The sequence below is a fragment of the Morone saxatilis genome, unplaced genomic scaffold (genome assembly GCF_004916995.1).
Source record: "Morone saxatilis isolate NCDOM2014 unplaced genomic scaffold, NCSU_SB_2.0 Contig19, whole genome shotgun sequence".
Taxonomy (NCBI): Eukaryota; Metazoa; Chordata; class Actinopteri; family Moronidae; genus Morone; species Morone saxatilis.
Genome location: NW_023339751.1, coordinates 11,415,208 through 11,430,688, shown reverse-complemented (window position 1 = coordinate 11,430,688; position 15,481 = coordinate 11,415,208). Strand labels below are relative to the sequence as shown.

The window sequence follows — 15,481 nt, the reverse complement described above, 5'->3', positions numbered from 1 at the left end:
TTCATGTACATAATTAAATAAATATTATGTGAATGATACTGTTTATGGAAATTATTTATTTAGGAAATTAACTCATTAATTGTGGTATGTGGCAGTTTTATTTCCTCTGAAGGTGAAGGAATCCACACCAACAAAATGATCTCGATAAACTGATGTTATTATCAATTATGGTTTTAATCATAAAGCGTGCGTTTTTAATTACACATTCCTGGATTTTTGCCTTATTTGAACACGCTGTAATTGAACAATCGAATATTAAAGTTATTAAGGTCTACACTGATGTAGTTTGTGATCTTTCTTAGTAATACAATCAGCCGAAAGTGAATAATTTAGTCCATTCTAGATTGAGTAACTTCTCCAAATAAAAAATAGTTTTGGAAAAAGTGGAACTATGATTTCATGTAGGATCCCTGAGGTTGATACTGTGTGTAAAATCAACAGTTTGCCAAAGCATCTGCGCTTGTCTAAAATGAAAATGGTTGCATATAATATTAAATGCACAACGCCAATTAAAGCACTCAGTAGCAGTGAGGTGGAAGCAATGTATGCGCCCAGACTGCTCGACGAAAAGTGGTAAAAATGCACAAAGCCAAAGGAAGAAGTCGGTGCAAAACACATCCTAATTGTTCTTCGGAACCATGTGTGAGCATCTGAGGAGCTCACCCGGTAACTAAATAAGGTGGGGTGAAGATGTGAAGTGCCAAATAAACTTCTCGGCGAATAGCAGGACTTCTGGGAGGAGCCTGGCTGCCAGGAGGGTGAGGTACCCCCTTCTCAGCATCTTTCCTGAGCCAGCGAGGGAGTTGCGCTCTCACCACGTTGGAGATTGAAAGATGCTTAAAATGATAAAGGAGCGCAGGAGTGAAATTTAAAATAAATTCTGCCAGAAATGGATGGATGTGATGGATAAACCTAAACTTTGGACGAGTGGGACTGTTTGTTCTTTCTGGTGAGTAAAACATTATTTTTTTTATGTGAATGATTTTAATTTGGTAAATTCATTAGGGTTATTTATGACCGCATGAAATGGGCAGGTTTTGAAAATGAGGCTGCATGTGAACATCTTTTATTTGTTTTAGTTACGCCAGTAATACATTTTTATTCATTTAGTAGCATTGTATATTTGTCTGTAACGTTTACAGACAACTGCTCTTATTAGGCTGTCACAGTGATAGACAGTTATTTTAAAGCGCGTTCACTTGTCGGAACTTGATGCTGATATCTTTTTATTTGTGGACACAGAGTCTGTCTCAAAAGGGAATCAGCCTGACTGACTCTCCACCGTCAACATGCCAGTCCTGGACCAAGAACCCTCCAAAGATTTAGGGGGCGGAGATGTAAATATCTTTTATCTGACTTATACCAATATATGGAATATGTATGCAATGTATTTCACTAAAATGTACATGAAAGAAATAATGTTTTACAATCAGTTAGGAAAAACAAAAATCAAACGAAAGAACATTATTAAGAAATAAAAGTGCCTTTTTAAAATCAAGTAGAAATTCATGTATGAGCCTTAATGAAGATGCTATAACATTCTATTAACAGTGAACTTTGAAAATTTTAGATTGTTGTTCTTTTTAACTGAGAACAACTAAAAACTAAAAGACTTGTTTATTAAAAGTATTTTCTGGATAAATTGATATAATACATGTGTCAGAGGAGACTCTTTACAAGCTGATGTGAAGTCACAAATTTAGAGAAAAACTTTGCTGTGTTTTTCATCCCCCACACTGTTCAGGGCCTTCCTAAGCTGCCACTTCCCGCCCTGAAGGACACTTTGGAGGTGTACCTGAGGTGTGTGAAGCACCTGCTCACAGAGGAGCAGTTCAACAAGACCCAAAATATAGTGAAGCAGTTTGGAGCCCCTGGAGGGGTGGGGGAGCTACTACAGATCAAGCTCATGGAGAGAAGAGAGAACAAGGCGAACTGGGTAAGAAAAAGGATCTGGTCCCAAACACACAATCATGATGTTTGCAAATGTTTTTTCAAATCCCAAAACAAATATTTTTCAACAGTCGTTATGGACGAATAACTCACGTGTTCCATTATTTTAAAGTTCAGACAAACTGCAAAATGTATGTTTAGTAACATTTGTAAACAATGGTGTAAACAGGCCTATAATTTAGTTTACTGTAATTACTTGTTTCATCTATAAGACAAACCTTTTAGTTACCTACGTAAATTTTACACCAAATATATATAAAAAATATCAGGATTGGAAAATATTTACAGACTTACAGATTCAGTCTGTGTAGACTTATCAATCAACTTTAAACTGATGGCCACATCCAACCTTTTGTTTTATTTTCTTGTGTTTGGTGCTCCTCCTTTACTCTCTATTAGATCACTGTTACTATTAGACTGTGCCTTTAAGCAAATCCTTTGATTTCCGACTGTAGGTGTACGACTACTGGCTGAATGACATGTACCTGAACAACAGACTGGCTCTGCCCGTCAACTCAAGTCCTGTGATGGTCTTCCCACAGCAGAACTTCAAGGCTCCCATCGACTCTTTACGGTATGAGACACTGCACAACCGAGACAAAAGAGTCATGAGAGAAACCTCACAGTGTGATACAATGAGACAGGACTGGCAGATACAATGTCATACACTATTGGAAGTGATTTTTTTCCTGCATTGTCTCCCGTTAGCCTTCTTCTACAACAGACACTGTAGAAGAATTTCCATTCATTTTAAAAATCAGTTCACTTGACAGGCAATTTTGGATAAGTACAGCATCAAGACATGAGACATTATATAACTCTTATTTAAAGACTGGCTTTGATTGATTACAGCAAATTGAACATTTCCCTGCTACAGATTGACAGATGGGGTCATTACCCAGAACACCTTGAGGGCTTAGAGGCCAGGCCTAGCTATTGTTGGAAAGGTTAAAAGACAGTGAAGGCTGCAGTTTGGTTAACATGGTATTGATCTGGGACCGGCCCCTTAACCAGGTGATTTACATATAGCATTTATTCTGTTAAGTGTAATAAAGAAACACGGGAACAAGGCCAAATGCAGAGAATTAGTACCCCGATCACAGAGAGTGTGAGAAAGAGAGACCAAGAGCAAGATGTGTGTGTTTTCTAGACACTTTTTACAATGTAAAGTTTTCTCTCTTAGGTTTGCTGCACACTTAATTTCTGGAGTTTTGGAATACAAGACTCTTCTTGATGCGTAAGTTAACGTACAATGAGAGCCCAAACAAGCCTGAGAGATACAATCACAACAGATTTATCTCTAACTATGGTTCCTGTGCAGATAAAATGCCTAACAAAGCCACATGTGTCTGTGTGTAGACGTGCCCTGCCTGTGGACTACGCCCGGGGCCAGCTTGCTGGAACCCCTCTGTGTATGGAGCAGTACTATCGCCTCTTCACTTCCTACCGCTTACCGGGGCCTGAGAGGGACACACTAGTGGCCCAGGAGAGTAGTGTGATGCCAGAACCTGAACACATCATTGTGGCTTGTAAAAACCAGGTCAGACATAACGAAAAACAAATCTAAAGTTGTCTTAGACTATTTTTTTTTTTTCTGGAGCTTTCAACCATGTCACACAGTCATCATCAGCAGACGGTGTTTAGATCAGTTGACATGTGAGCTCAGTGCTTTCGGGGTTAAGTATGAAAATTCCTTCTTGACTTCAGAAGCATTAGTTTGACAGAACAATCCCAACTCAAAGTCCACTTACTAGGTTTTTTCTGAATATTTCTACCACATGACATACCGTCTTTATCAGGTGGAAGCGTTCCTAAAAATGGCAATGAAGGAATTCAGAATAGATCACCTCACAATAGATAGAGAACAACGTATACAGTGTTTCACTAAGAGTGAGAATTAAACTATACAGTACTTTTGTGTCCCTGTCACAGCATCACTCTTATGGTAGTGTAAACAGGCTCTCTGGGCACTATGCGTCATCAGACAAGTGCTCTCTGTTAAGTTAATTATCTGTAACATGCGTGACATTTGCACACCAGCCAGCCACCTTCAGCATTGCCACTGTGTTCTCCACAGAAAAGGTGCTCAAATAATTAAAACGCTTAAAGACACTTGCTTACTACCACCATTAAGTCCTTCAATCAGACCAGTAATGGACCAGTATTGTCATTAGAGCTTCATAAGAAACTGATCTTACTAATGAGCCACTCTGTGAATAATTAACTCTTATAACTGTTACTGCAGCATATTTGTAAAGCATTGAATCGATATATCTAACGATGGCATTAGAAATCAATAAATTGTTTTACTTCCAAATTGTCCATTTTCCAAACATGTCTTTTTTCATTGAACTTAAGTTTATCTCTTAGTCTAAAATGTGTTAAATTATATCTGTTTTTAACACATTATTTTTTTTAATAAATCCAAATTAATCTACTAAACTTGAAAAAATTTGACACAGCTGCCATCCCTTGCCACACCTCTAAGATCCACCTCTAGAAGATAAAAACACCAGATTCCGATGTTTTAGTTAACTTTAGTATGATTTAACTCTTAATATGGATCTTTCCAGGTTAAAGACCCCATCCATCACAGACATAATTTTTCTTTATTGTTTACCTCAGCGTTCAATATTTATTTTATAATTATATATATATTAATTTTGTTTCACAACTATTATTTTATTTTGGACATCATTAATATCGTCCTAATAACACTGTTCTCACCAAGTTAATTGAGATATTGGAACATGGCAACATCACTGTAGCTGCTGTAGTTACTTTAGTGAGTAATGTTACCATAACTGAGAGAAATTATAGTTAAAACTACAAAAATTTAGACTAAAGTTGTATATAATTGGAATTATCCTTTAAGTCTCTGCTGCCCCTCACCACACACATCCTACCAGATATCCCCATGTGTCAATGGAAACAATGTGCTCCAGCCTGAAGTATAGATTCCCATCTAATATTACGTAAGACCTCAGAAACAAGTGCATTGAAACAGCCTGTGTCTAACCTGAACCCCTGTCCAGTTCTTTGTGCTGGATGTGGTGATCAACTTCCGCCGACTGAATGAAAGAGACCTGCTGACTCAGCTGGAGAAGATTGCCAGGATGGCTGACATCGAGGAAGAACAGCTCCCACCTATTGGTCTTCTCACTTCAGATGGGCGGACAGAGTGGGCCGAGGCTCGTAGGGTGCTAATGAGAGGTACATTTGAATAGAAGTTCAAGGCTTTGAAGTCAGGTATATCTCAGTGATTCCAATTTCCCCCACCAAATTGACTTTTTTTTTAACGTAATATCCTCTAGAGTCTACTAACAGGGACTCTCTGGACATGATCGAGCGTTGTCTGTGTCTGGTTTGTCTTGATGACGCCACTGGGCCTGAGCTAAGTGACACCACACGTGCCATGCTGATGCTACACGGCGGTGGAGCGGCCAAGAATGGGGGAAACCGCTGGTATGACAAACCCATGCAGGTTAGTTATTGGCTATTAAGGCTAATTTAACATGTGCCTCTTTAAGCATTAAAGGAATGTAGATGAAGAATGGATGCTATACAATAGGATCAATTTAACTCCCTGATTCTTGTGAAAAATTACATAACTGAACAAATTCATGCTCCTCTAACACATTGCCAGTGGATGTAATTATCCAATCCCATGCCAAATTAAGAATTTAAATTAAAAAAGATTCTGATGAAGAGTTAACATTCCCATTGGATTACAAGCCTTTGATAAAGAATTCAGATTACTTTAATGAATCATCTGATTAATATTCACTACCTGGAGAGTTGGAGGCTACCTAAATTATTTCTTCATGTAACATGTGGATGAAATGTATATGAAGGAGCATGTAGTTGCAGTACGTATGCTGATGAAATGAATCTTAGATAATCTAGCATTGCAGTTTGGTTCAATCCTACTGAAAATAGCGTGACTGTGTCAGTTTGTCGTAGGAGCTGATGGCTGCTGCGGAGTTGTGTGCGAACACTCAGCGTTTGAAGGAATTGTCCTTGTGCAGTGCACAGAGTATCTACTCAAATACATGTAAGAAATGAAATGCAGTTGGATTTTGAAAGTACAACGTGTGTGTGTGATAACATTTTTGGCATTTGTTTTCGAAAGACTATACTAACTAAAAAATACCAAATGATATTGTATGTCCATGTGACATCAGGATTGGCAGCCCATCAAAGCTCGTCAGGGCTGCAAGTGTGAGCGAGCTGCCTGCACCACGTAGACTCCGCTGGAAATGTACTCCAGAGATTCACAAACTCCTCGCCTCTTCTGCTGACAAACTACAGAGGTCTGGCTTTACTCTGGTTTCTGTACAATCAAACAAATTAATAAAAGCTTTCAGCTTACAGTGCAATTTATTCTTATCTGCTCAGGCTGGTGAAAAATCTGGACATGAATGTCCATAAATTCTACGACTATGGGAAAGAGTTCATCAAGAAACAGAAAATGAGTCCAGATGCCTACATCCAGGTTGCCCTGCAGTTAGCCTACTACCGGTAAGAGAAAGATAAATATAACAGGATTCACATATATTACATTAACTCCAGGCTCCTAGCTACAAGGCTTTCTCTTTGTGTGTTACTCTAGATGTCATGGCAGACCGGTGTCGACCTATGAGAGTGCTTCCATAAGGCGTTTTAAGGAGGGTAGAGTGGACAACATCCGCTCAGCCACACCAGAAGCCCTGGCCTTTGTCAAAGCAATGACTAATGGGGAACAGAGCACATGCGTAAGACGTTTTAACCTGGATGCTACACACACCACACTGTCCAATCTGAATGAATGCTGCTGCAGAGTAAAAACTTTAATAATGTAATAAGATTGTGAGTTTGAATTTTTTTTCTTTCTATTGATGCACTCTACCTGTACCTACCGTAAATGAAGAAATTTAACAGTCTTGTATCAATTCTCAGTTATTTGTTTGTTTTCCAGGATAAAGAAAAGATGGAGATGTTACGAGGTGCTATCACAGCACAGACAAAGTATACTATTCTGGTAACTATCCTCTAACCTCCTCCAGCCTTCTATTACAATGTTGACTTTGCTTTTCAAAGAAAATGCAATAATGTATGTGTTCTCCTTTTCAGGCTATTACAGGGATGGCAATAGACAATCACTTACTGGGACTACGTGAAATTGCACAGGACCTGAAGATAGAGAAGCCAGAAATATTCAAAGACGAAGCCCATCTCATCAGTAATCAGTTCATTCTCTCCACAAGTCAGGTACAGTCATCTGATTTTAAAACATTAAACTGAAGCCATAATTTGTCAAAAATGTTCTTAAAAGGGCACTTTACCAATTTTACAGATTAAGATCAGTTTACCAGTCGTCACAAGGAGTACCGCCTGGCCTGTGAAACACTTAAAATAAAACCCTGAGCTACAAGCTGGTGGCGTTTGAAAGAAGTCAGCGTAGCCAAGAGGGTTTTTTTAAGTAGGGCTGTATCAAAACAGTTCTTGTCATTATCGATTAATCTGTAGCTTGCTTTCTTGATTAATTTATTGGTCTATAAAACATCAGAAAACAATGATTCCCTAAAGCAGAAGCTAACGGTATCTAATGTCTGACCAACAGTCCCAAGCCCAAAAATATTGAGTAGACTTAGACTTAGACTTCACTTTATTGATCCCTTTGGGATGACTCCCTCAAGGAAATTGAATATAGTATTGAGTATACTATAATGTAGGAACAAGAAAAACTTTGAGAGCCTGGAACCTTCCCACATTTAGCAATTTTGCTTGAAAAATGTTTTAACTTATTAATGAGTTGTCAAAATNNCAGTATTTTTGGAGCTTGACCTATACTGTAAAGGATATCAGGAAATGTAATATTAAACCCTTTAATGACACACTACAGTCACATAGAGAGATGTTTTTAATTCAGTGCCACTTGGTTATTTTTGTCCAAACTGCAATTTAGGTTTAGTTTACTGGCAGACAACCTCTCAACCTCTCCACCTTCAGCAGTATTTGAACACACTAGTAAAACTGTCAGTACTTCAGTACTGAAGGATTCCTTCTTCCCTCAGGTTCCTACTACTGTTGAGATGTTCTGCTGCTACGGACCCGTGCTTCCAAACGGATATGGAGCGTGCTACAACCCTCAGTCCGACCACATTATCTTCTCCGTGTCCAGTTTCCGTGAGAGCCCAGAGACAAGTTCAGCAGAATTTGTCAAGTGTCTGGTGCAGGGACTCCTGGACATGAGGGATCTGTGCAATAAGTGTAACTCCGGCTCCAAAGCGGCCACGCAGAGACAGGGTCAGACGCTGGAGACGCACACACAAACAGACACAAACTGGCAAAGCAAAACACAGCAGACACCAGCTGACCTTACCAAGAACCAGCAAACCCTGCCACAGGTACTGCTGAAGACACCAGACCAGACTAAAGTGGAGGCTCAAACCCAGACTTCATCACAAGGAGAGGCACAAGTTTTAAAGAATGGGAGTAAATCATAGGAAACTGAAAATAGTGGCGGTGTGATTTTAAATGTGTGTTTTTGTGCTGCAACAATGTATTCCTCTTGAGTCATTCACAAAATATAAACTGTAACTGTGATACAAAATGTAACGTAAAGCTGTTTACTGTATTGTAATATGTATCAAGTGCTGAAGAGAATCTAATTATTCTTATAGAGCATTAGAGGTGTGCAGTTGTTGTAGAGGTTTTTCTGCTGTTGTCACAAAAAAAATCTAATATGCAACAGTAATTCAAATGTCTGTCACAATGGGAACTGTACTTAGGTAAAAATACAAGCCAAATTTGTGCTTTTGATTGTTATTTTGCACTAAATTGAGATGAATCAGCCAAAGAAAAAAGAAGACGTTTGGTGACGACCAGTTGAGGTTTGGCGGGCAATGAGCAAAGATTCATTCTCCCTTTACCATGTCTGTATCACTTTGTCCATGAAGTCTGTCAGTCAGTTTGACATTGCAATCTGTGAGTGATGATAAATGGCTGATTGTCTCACTATATGTCAACTTGCGAATCGCATGCTGCTATTAAATGATTTTATGAAGATTATGGTACATTGTAAAACTAGAGTCTTCTATGCAATTTCTATTTGTGTTGAGTTTATTGTACCAACAAAATATGTGGTATTACTAAAAATGTCTGTATCCTTTCATCAAATCATAAGACATTTAGCTCATACTGTATTGTATTTCACTCATATTGTGCTTGTGTATATAAGAAACAAAAAGTAACTGACCCACATTTTAAAGGGATACTATTTAGTTTATCAAAGAATGTTAAGTGTGATCAAAACTGTGTATTTGTAAATCTATAAGAAGAATATATCATATATATATTACATATATATATATATATTACATATACATATACATATTAAGTTCTTTATTTTTGTATGATATAATGTTACAGGGTGTTTATGTAATGTTTGAAAAGTAAGTCTATGAAACTTACTAACCAGAGGTGATCACTATGTTTATTACTGTCCAAGTATTGAATCTATAAATTGCTGTTGAAAATTAAACTAAAAGAAAAGGAACTAAGATTTATGTTCATTTTGATGTTGCATATACCATGTTTGAGCTTAAAAAAAATAAATCTACTCTGGTTGTGTTTTATGTCAAATATAACCATAACCACATATTCAGGTAGTAAAGCAACTGGAATAGTTTCATTTTCCATGTAATAAAACAAAAAATCCACCAGATATATTCATATCTTGCAGGCTTTTTGCTTCATAACTGTGACTTCTTTTGTCAAAATATGTATTTATTTATCTTGTATTTCTCATATTAAGACTTAATTCAATTATCATTGGAAACACCTCACTAATATTTGACTTATTGTAATGAGATACTCATAGATCCACTTGGTGTGTCAGAAGTGAACAATTTAATGTTGAATAAAGGTTATTTCTAACAAGAGGAGCGAATGGGATTCCTGGACGCATTTCGGTGGAGGCCGTGTTAGCAACAGGTGAATCGTTGTTTGACAGTTACCCAGGCAACCACAACAAACAATGCCGAAAAACGCGCGGGTGACACTTTGCCACGGTCCTTATGAGTCCAATGGGGTCGTAGAGCACAGGTGTTTCCGCCTGCAGGGCCTCCAGGGTATGTTTGCTCTCACGCCACAGTCCAGGTTGGATACTTGCATGTTGTCTGCTTTGTTGACGTTGTTTTCCCTCCACACACACACACACACACACACACACAAACACTGTCCGTCCAATATGTCCGCAGCCGTCCTGAGAGCGCGCGGGCATCAGTGCGTCTTGGAAGAGACGCACGAGTGGAACATGGTGGAGCTCGTGGTCAACGGGCAGGTCATCTTCAGCTGTTACATGAAGCAGCTTGAGTTTGGTGAGTTTTGGTCATTGACAGTAGCTGCGACGGAAAGCGGCAGACTATATGTTACGTCACTGTGACGCCACTGTGTGACGTTAAACAGAGTCACAGTCTGACGTCGTGTTTTTGTTGTCTCCCCCCCCCCAAGGTGGAGATGGGAAACTGGACCCCGTTTGCAAGGAGGCTGTTTCTGCTGTGGAGAACGCTTACTGAAACAGACACCTGCTCCTGAGCTACTGAATAAAAATAACCACCATGTATCTGTCTCAGCTTTGTTAACATTGGCAAAATGAGCAAAGGAAGCATGTTATTCAACTTAAATAGATTTTATTGCACATTTTATTGTTCCCAGGGGAAATGCAACTCTATCAAGAAGTTGTGCATATGTTTCAATGCCCACATTAATATGGATTTTTCAATACAAAACTAACACACGTAAACCTTTTCTTTTTTTTTTAAAATGTAAATTACATTTGTGTATGGCTTATGGTTAAATCTCCCAGCTGGAAGTGGAAAAAGGTAAGATACAGTATAGCTAAACCGGAGGCCTAGTTTTATGGAGCATTTCTAAGCACAGTGGTAACCAATATCAATTCTGTTAACTACCTGGGGATTTTAATGTGACAGCCAGGCATCAATATTGCTCTCAAAGCTTCCAAGGCTTTTGCTGTGTTTACGTGTGGTGTTTATTGCGTGTGCGCATCCCTCAAGCCTCCGAAGAGGAAGCCGAGCCTTATGTCCTAAGTAGAAAACATGGCTGCAAGTCTCTGTGCCAGCTGGCTCATGTCTCCTGGTGAAGTGAGGTGTGACAATAAATACAGACTCCTCCGCTAGCAGCTAAGGTAGCCAAAGCAAACAGAGGCACTAAACCTACTCATGTGTTAAATTTCAGAACAGTCTTCATACCTGTGATATGTGATCCACAGTCATTGTATAAGTTGGTGTTTTGTGTGCGTCTCTTAGCTCCTGCTATACATCTATAAAAACACTACAAATACAAATCAATACTACTAAAATATACTAATATTCAGAGTGGCAGCAATGGAGGTATCTATAGTACTAAAGCTACTCCAATAACAAGTGATTGTCACAAATCTGGATTTTGGTGTGTGAATGTTATTAGAGGTACAAAGAGTATACTATTGCTATTTCAGCACTAAACTAGATAACTATGTCTTATTACATTATATTCAATGTTTGTATAATTTATTTTGAAATGAAGATGATGGAGGTGTAGCACTGTTGGCAGGCTGAAAATCTATGCTTCTAAGTTGGTAACACTTTAGAATAAAGGACACTGGAAAATTTGGAGTAGTTCTCGGGGAATAAATGAGAAACTAACTGCTAGTGAACCATTAGTTATTGTATAACTCCTTATCAAATGTTATAGTAGTAATAAGTAGCTAATGTTTAGTTAATCAAGAAACAAGGGAGGAACAAATCAGAGAATATCTTATCTTATCTTATCTCTTAATATGCGTGATACAGTATATGATAATCTCTCAAGTCTAACATCTGCATGCCGAACGAGCAGTCACGCCTTTCAAACATAAAAGCGTTCATTGGAAAACATCAACATTCAAGTTACATATTAAGTAATGGTTCACTAGCAGTTAGTTCCTCAGTCGTTTCTCATTGGTTCCCTGGTAACTACTCCAAATTTTGTGTCTCTCATTGTAAAGTGTTAGTGTCTAGCTTTCTTTAGACAGACTTTGAGGTGTATACACACACTGCACTTATTCTGTAAAAGTATAAAAAAGGTGCCGAATAGTGTTGATTGAATTAAGTGCAGATTCTTCCAGTAAAGCCGGGATCAGTCTACATGATATGATATTCCCACCCGATCTCACAGACAAGGTGTTTTTGGGGAGGTTTTCCTCATCCAAATAAAGGCTATAATGATTAAGGGTGTTACATAAACTTGACATAGAGCCAGGGAACAACATAGTGTGATCCAGGCATAACTCAGTTAGTATTACCGACTTATCTTTTACACATGATTACCGAGTGTTGAAATTATGCTTCAGATTATTACAAAGCTAAAAGAGTTGCCACCTGAAGACTTAATAAATAGACCATGGTGGTTGGAGATGAAACTGCACCTCCAGCCTGGTTCTTGTTCCAGTTCTCTGTTACAAGTCCTTCCCTTCAAAGGCGCTCAGGTTAAAAGCTGTGTCCATGAACCTCTTCAGCTCATTGAGGTGAGTGGACTTGTTTCCTGTTGCCGGAGCAGCTGCAGGGTCCCGTCCCACATACCTTAAAGACAAAATGGCACCAGTGAAAGGAGTTCGAATCCTTCACCCGATTCCATAAATTCTCAAAACGGATTTAGAACAAGTGACAAGTGAACAGAAGCCCTTACCAAATGGGTTTCATGTTGGCCACCACTGTGAGGAAACGTGGCCGGACATAATCGTAGTAGCCCATGTTCTTGTGCTCTTCCTGACACCAGACCAGCTCAGCGTTGGCGTATTTGTCTGCCTCTGCTCTGACCAGGTCAAACGGGAACGGAGAGATCTGAGGGGGGAAGCCAAAGAATAAGCAGAAGAAGAAGAAATGGCAAAATCGCATCTCATTTTAAAATCCACAGTGCAGAGGAGAGGGATTAAACACCTGTTCAAGTCTGATGATGGCGATGTCTTTCTCCATTTTTTGCTGTTTCCTCTCTTTAGCCAGTTCATAATAGACTTTGCCAGTGCAGAAGATTACTCTCTTCACCTGGGCTGGGTTTTGATTCACAGGGCCCTCGTCTGGAATCAACCTCTTGAATTTAGTGCCTGCAGACATTGAATATGATGTGATCACTGTACACCAACATTTCAACATATCTATACATTTTATAGACAAAGTAAAACTCCACCTTGGGATAGATCATCAAAACTGGACCTTGCATCCGGGAGCCTTAGCAGAGACTTAGGAGTGAAAATGATCAGCTGTGTAAAAAAAAAAAGTTTCTGTCAGTGACAAACAACAGATTGATTCCATCATCCGTATCTTCACTGTGCACTTTGAAAAAACTCCAGAGATAAAAGTTTTTATCTCTTTTCACGCTAATTTGTTGCCACCATATAGCATGCAACATCAGCATTGGGAAAACAAAACATTTCTTAAACAATTAAATAAATAAAACCCTTTGTGCTCAGCCGACCAAGTCCAGAATTTCAGAGTTTTTCATAAAAAACAAACAATATTATCCCCTATTGGCCTCCTCACTAATTTGCTTGGGAAGTAATTTTCTCATGCTTCATGAAGCATTGCATTTATGTGCGACAGGGGATCAGTTAAGACATTCGCTCTGAAAACTGTGAGGGACTGAAAAAAGAACTGTGCTTATACAGAAGAGGAGAAATGCTTTACACCCGAAAAACTTTCTACCCAAACTACTTTAGGGGTTCAAAGTACTAATTAAGAACATAAAGAACTATATTTGTACTGATTCTTTTTGAAGAATGGTTGTAGTTTTGTATCATATTAAGTCATTTTGACAGTATGTCTGTCATAAGCGATATATATATAGGACATACAAAATTAGGACATAACCCCAATTTTTAGACTGATTTTGTTCAAAAAAGCTGCTGTTTTCCTCAAAGTTAAATACAGGTCAAACTGGAAATGTAAGTGTTGTTCCGTACTACAAATGACTATCTGGACTAGTAAGTATTGGCTTTATGGATTTCAATGCAATCTATGCAGCATTTCAAAGCAAGATACAGCATAGTGAGGATGATGTTACACTTTACCGGTTTTCTGAATGGCAGCAGAATCTGCCGTCTGATCACATGACAGTAGTTAGCAGGTGTGGAGCAGTTGACCACAATCCAGTTACAGTCATTCAGCTGCTGGACTTCAAAATCTCCACTGAACTCCTTCGTAAGAATAAAAAAAAAAAAACAATTACAAAGGAATTACAAAGACTGTTGACTCTGAAAACAAATGTAACTTTGTGAGTTATTGTGTTGGTTGCAGCAATGTTTCTTCTCATGATTGGGCAGGCGATGTAGCGCATAAGTGCATCAGCGCACTGTATCTCTTTCTCTCTCACACACACACACACACACACACACACACGACAGAGAATGTTAATCCCTTACTATGCTCCCGCTAATAGTTTGATCAATATCCCATTTGAAGATGAATCTGGTAGGCTTCTGCTGATACAGCCCGCTGTGGTTCCCTCCTTGAACGTTCCCTCGTACCAGCTCACCCTGAGACCTGAGTTACTGCTGAATACCAGCGCTTTGGACGGCATAATGAAGAGACTTTTCATCTCTAGAGAAATTGGCAATCATCACTTAAGCCATCACTTAAGCCATCACTTAAGTGGTCATGACATCAGCATAGCCAATAAAACAGGAAGCTATCAGAAGTTAACTGCAGCACATTGTGGAGTGCTGTGCACTTTATTTTTTTACATATTATATGACTTAATCATGACCTCAAAAACGGTACCCATTTGAGCCATAATAGAAATTGTACATGTGAACGTACAGGGAAATGATCGGGATCATCTTTGCTCATTTGCAGGAAGCGTTCGGGTCGAGCTGATGAATGTTCTGGGCCCTGAGGACAGAAGAGAAAAAGGACAAGAAACTTAATGACAAAATGGATAAGAAATCCCACTAAAATACATGCCAGAAATATCCAAATTCCCTTGTAAATACTGCAGAATGACACAGTATAACCTGGTTTATTTCTTCTCACCATTCCCTCCATCCCATGTGGCAGCAGCAGCACAATACCATTGTTGCGGACCCACTTGGCCTGGCCCGAGCTAATAAACTGGTCAATGATACACTGGGCTGTGTTGTTAAAGTCTCCAAACTGGGCCTCCCAGAGGATCAGCGCATTCGGACTTGCCATGGCGAAGCCAAGCTCAAAACCTGAAGTGACAGTCATCATTACAATGAGCCACAAAATGACTTACCAAAGTGACCAGAGTGGCTTCAGTCTTACCTAGCACTCCAAACTCTGATAAGGAGCTGTTGCAGACAGTATAAGGAGCCTGATTGGCCCACAGGTGATTCATGGGAACACAGATACGTTTGTCCACCTCTTGGTCGTGTAGAACATGATGACGGTGACTGCAAAACATAAGAGAAGCAGAGACAGTGAGTATTGAAACAACCATAAAGAAACGATGCTTCACACTAGCAGCTCTGTGAGGCTGCACTTAGAAACAGCAG

General features: G+C 39.1%; 3 protein-coding genes across 3 annotated transcripts in view; 2 read left to right on the top strand and 1 right to left on the bottom strand.

Moving 5' to 3' along the window:
* The first annotated feature begins 1,289 nt into the window (after window positions 1–1,289).
* Window positions 1,290–8,438, top strand: chata (choline O-acetyltransferase a). Its single transcript, XM_035663933.1, has 14 exons — window positions 1,290–1,337; window positions 1,745–1,936; window positions 2,406–2,524; window positions 3,134–3,187; window positions 3,310–3,490; window positions 4,986–5,163; window positions 5,265–5,434; window positions 5,904–6,004; window positions 6,135–6,263; window positions 6,349–6,471; window positions 6,563–6,704; window positions 6,908–6,970; window positions 7,063–7,200; window positions 8,007–8,438. The coding sequence occupies exons 1-14, from the start codon at window positions 1,290–1,292 to the stop codon at window positions 8,436–8,438; spliced, it is 2,070 nt and encodes a 689-aa protein (XP_035519826.1).
* Window positions 8,439–9,957: 1,519 nt separating this feature from the next.
* cunh10orf53 (chromosome unknown C10orf53 homolog) lies at window positions 9,958–10,811 on the top strand. Its single transcript, XM_035664082.1, has 3 exons — window positions 9,958–10,064; window positions 10,194–10,313; window positions 10,447–10,811. Exons 1-3 carry the CDS (start codon window positions 9,971–9,973, stop codon window positions 10,509–10,511), a joined length of 279 nt encoding a protein of 92 aa, XP_035519975.1. The 5' UTR covers window positions 9,958–9,970; the 3' UTR covers window positions 10,512–10,811.
* ogdhl (oxoglutarate dehydrogenase L) overlaps window positions 10,801–15,481 on the bottom strand; it is a 16,970-nt gene continuing 12,289 nt past the window's right edge. Inside the window, exons 16-23 of the mRNA XM_035664081.1 lie at window positions 15,252–15,379; window positions 15,000–15,178; window positions 14,787–14,858; window positions 14,039–14,164; window positions 13,159–13,231; window positions 12,912–13,075; window positions 12,661–12,815; window positions 10,801–12,554 (exon numbers count right to left, since the gene is read on the bottom strand). Of these exons, the coding sequence (XP_035519974.1) occupies window positions 12,431–12,554; window positions 12,661–12,815; window positions 12,912–13,075; window positions 13,159–13,231; window positions 14,039–14,164; window positions 14,787–14,858; window positions 15,000–15,178; window positions 15,252–15,379 (1,021 nt within the window). The 3' untranslated portion in view covers window positions 10,801–12,430. The remainder of the gene's footprint in view (window positions 12,555–12,660; window positions 12,816–12,911; window positions 13,076–13,158; window positions 13,232–14,038; window positions 14,165–14,786; window positions 14,859–14,999; window positions 15,179–15,251; window positions 15,380–15,481) is intronic.

Bases quoted from the DNA above. Each gene is read 5' to 3' on its own strand.
- chata (XM_035663933.1), top strand. From the start codon at position 1,290: ATGCCAGTCCTGGACCAAGAACCCTCCAAAGATTTAGGGGGCGGAGAT. The intron at 3,491-4,985 runs GTCAGACATAAC...ACCCCTGTCCAG, and splicing joins TTGTGGCTTGTAAAAACCAG to TTCTTTGTGCTGGATGTGGT. The intron at 6,971-7,062 runs GTAACTATCCTC...TCTCCTTTTCAG, and splicing joins AGACAAAGTATACTATTCTG to GCTATTACAGGGATGGCAAT.
- cunh10orf53 (XM_035664082.1), top strand. From the start codon at position 9,971: ATGCCGAAAAACGCGCGGGTGACACTTTGCCACGGTCCTTATGAGTCC. The intron at 10,065-10,193 runs GTATGTTTGCTC...ATATGTCCGCAG, and splicing joins CCGCCTGCAGGGCCTCCAGG to CCGTCCTGAGAGCGCGCGGG. The intron at 10,314-10,446 runs GTGAGTTTTGGT...CCCCCCCCCAAG, and splicing joins CATGAAGCAGCTTGAGTTTG to GTGGAGATGGGAAACTGGAC.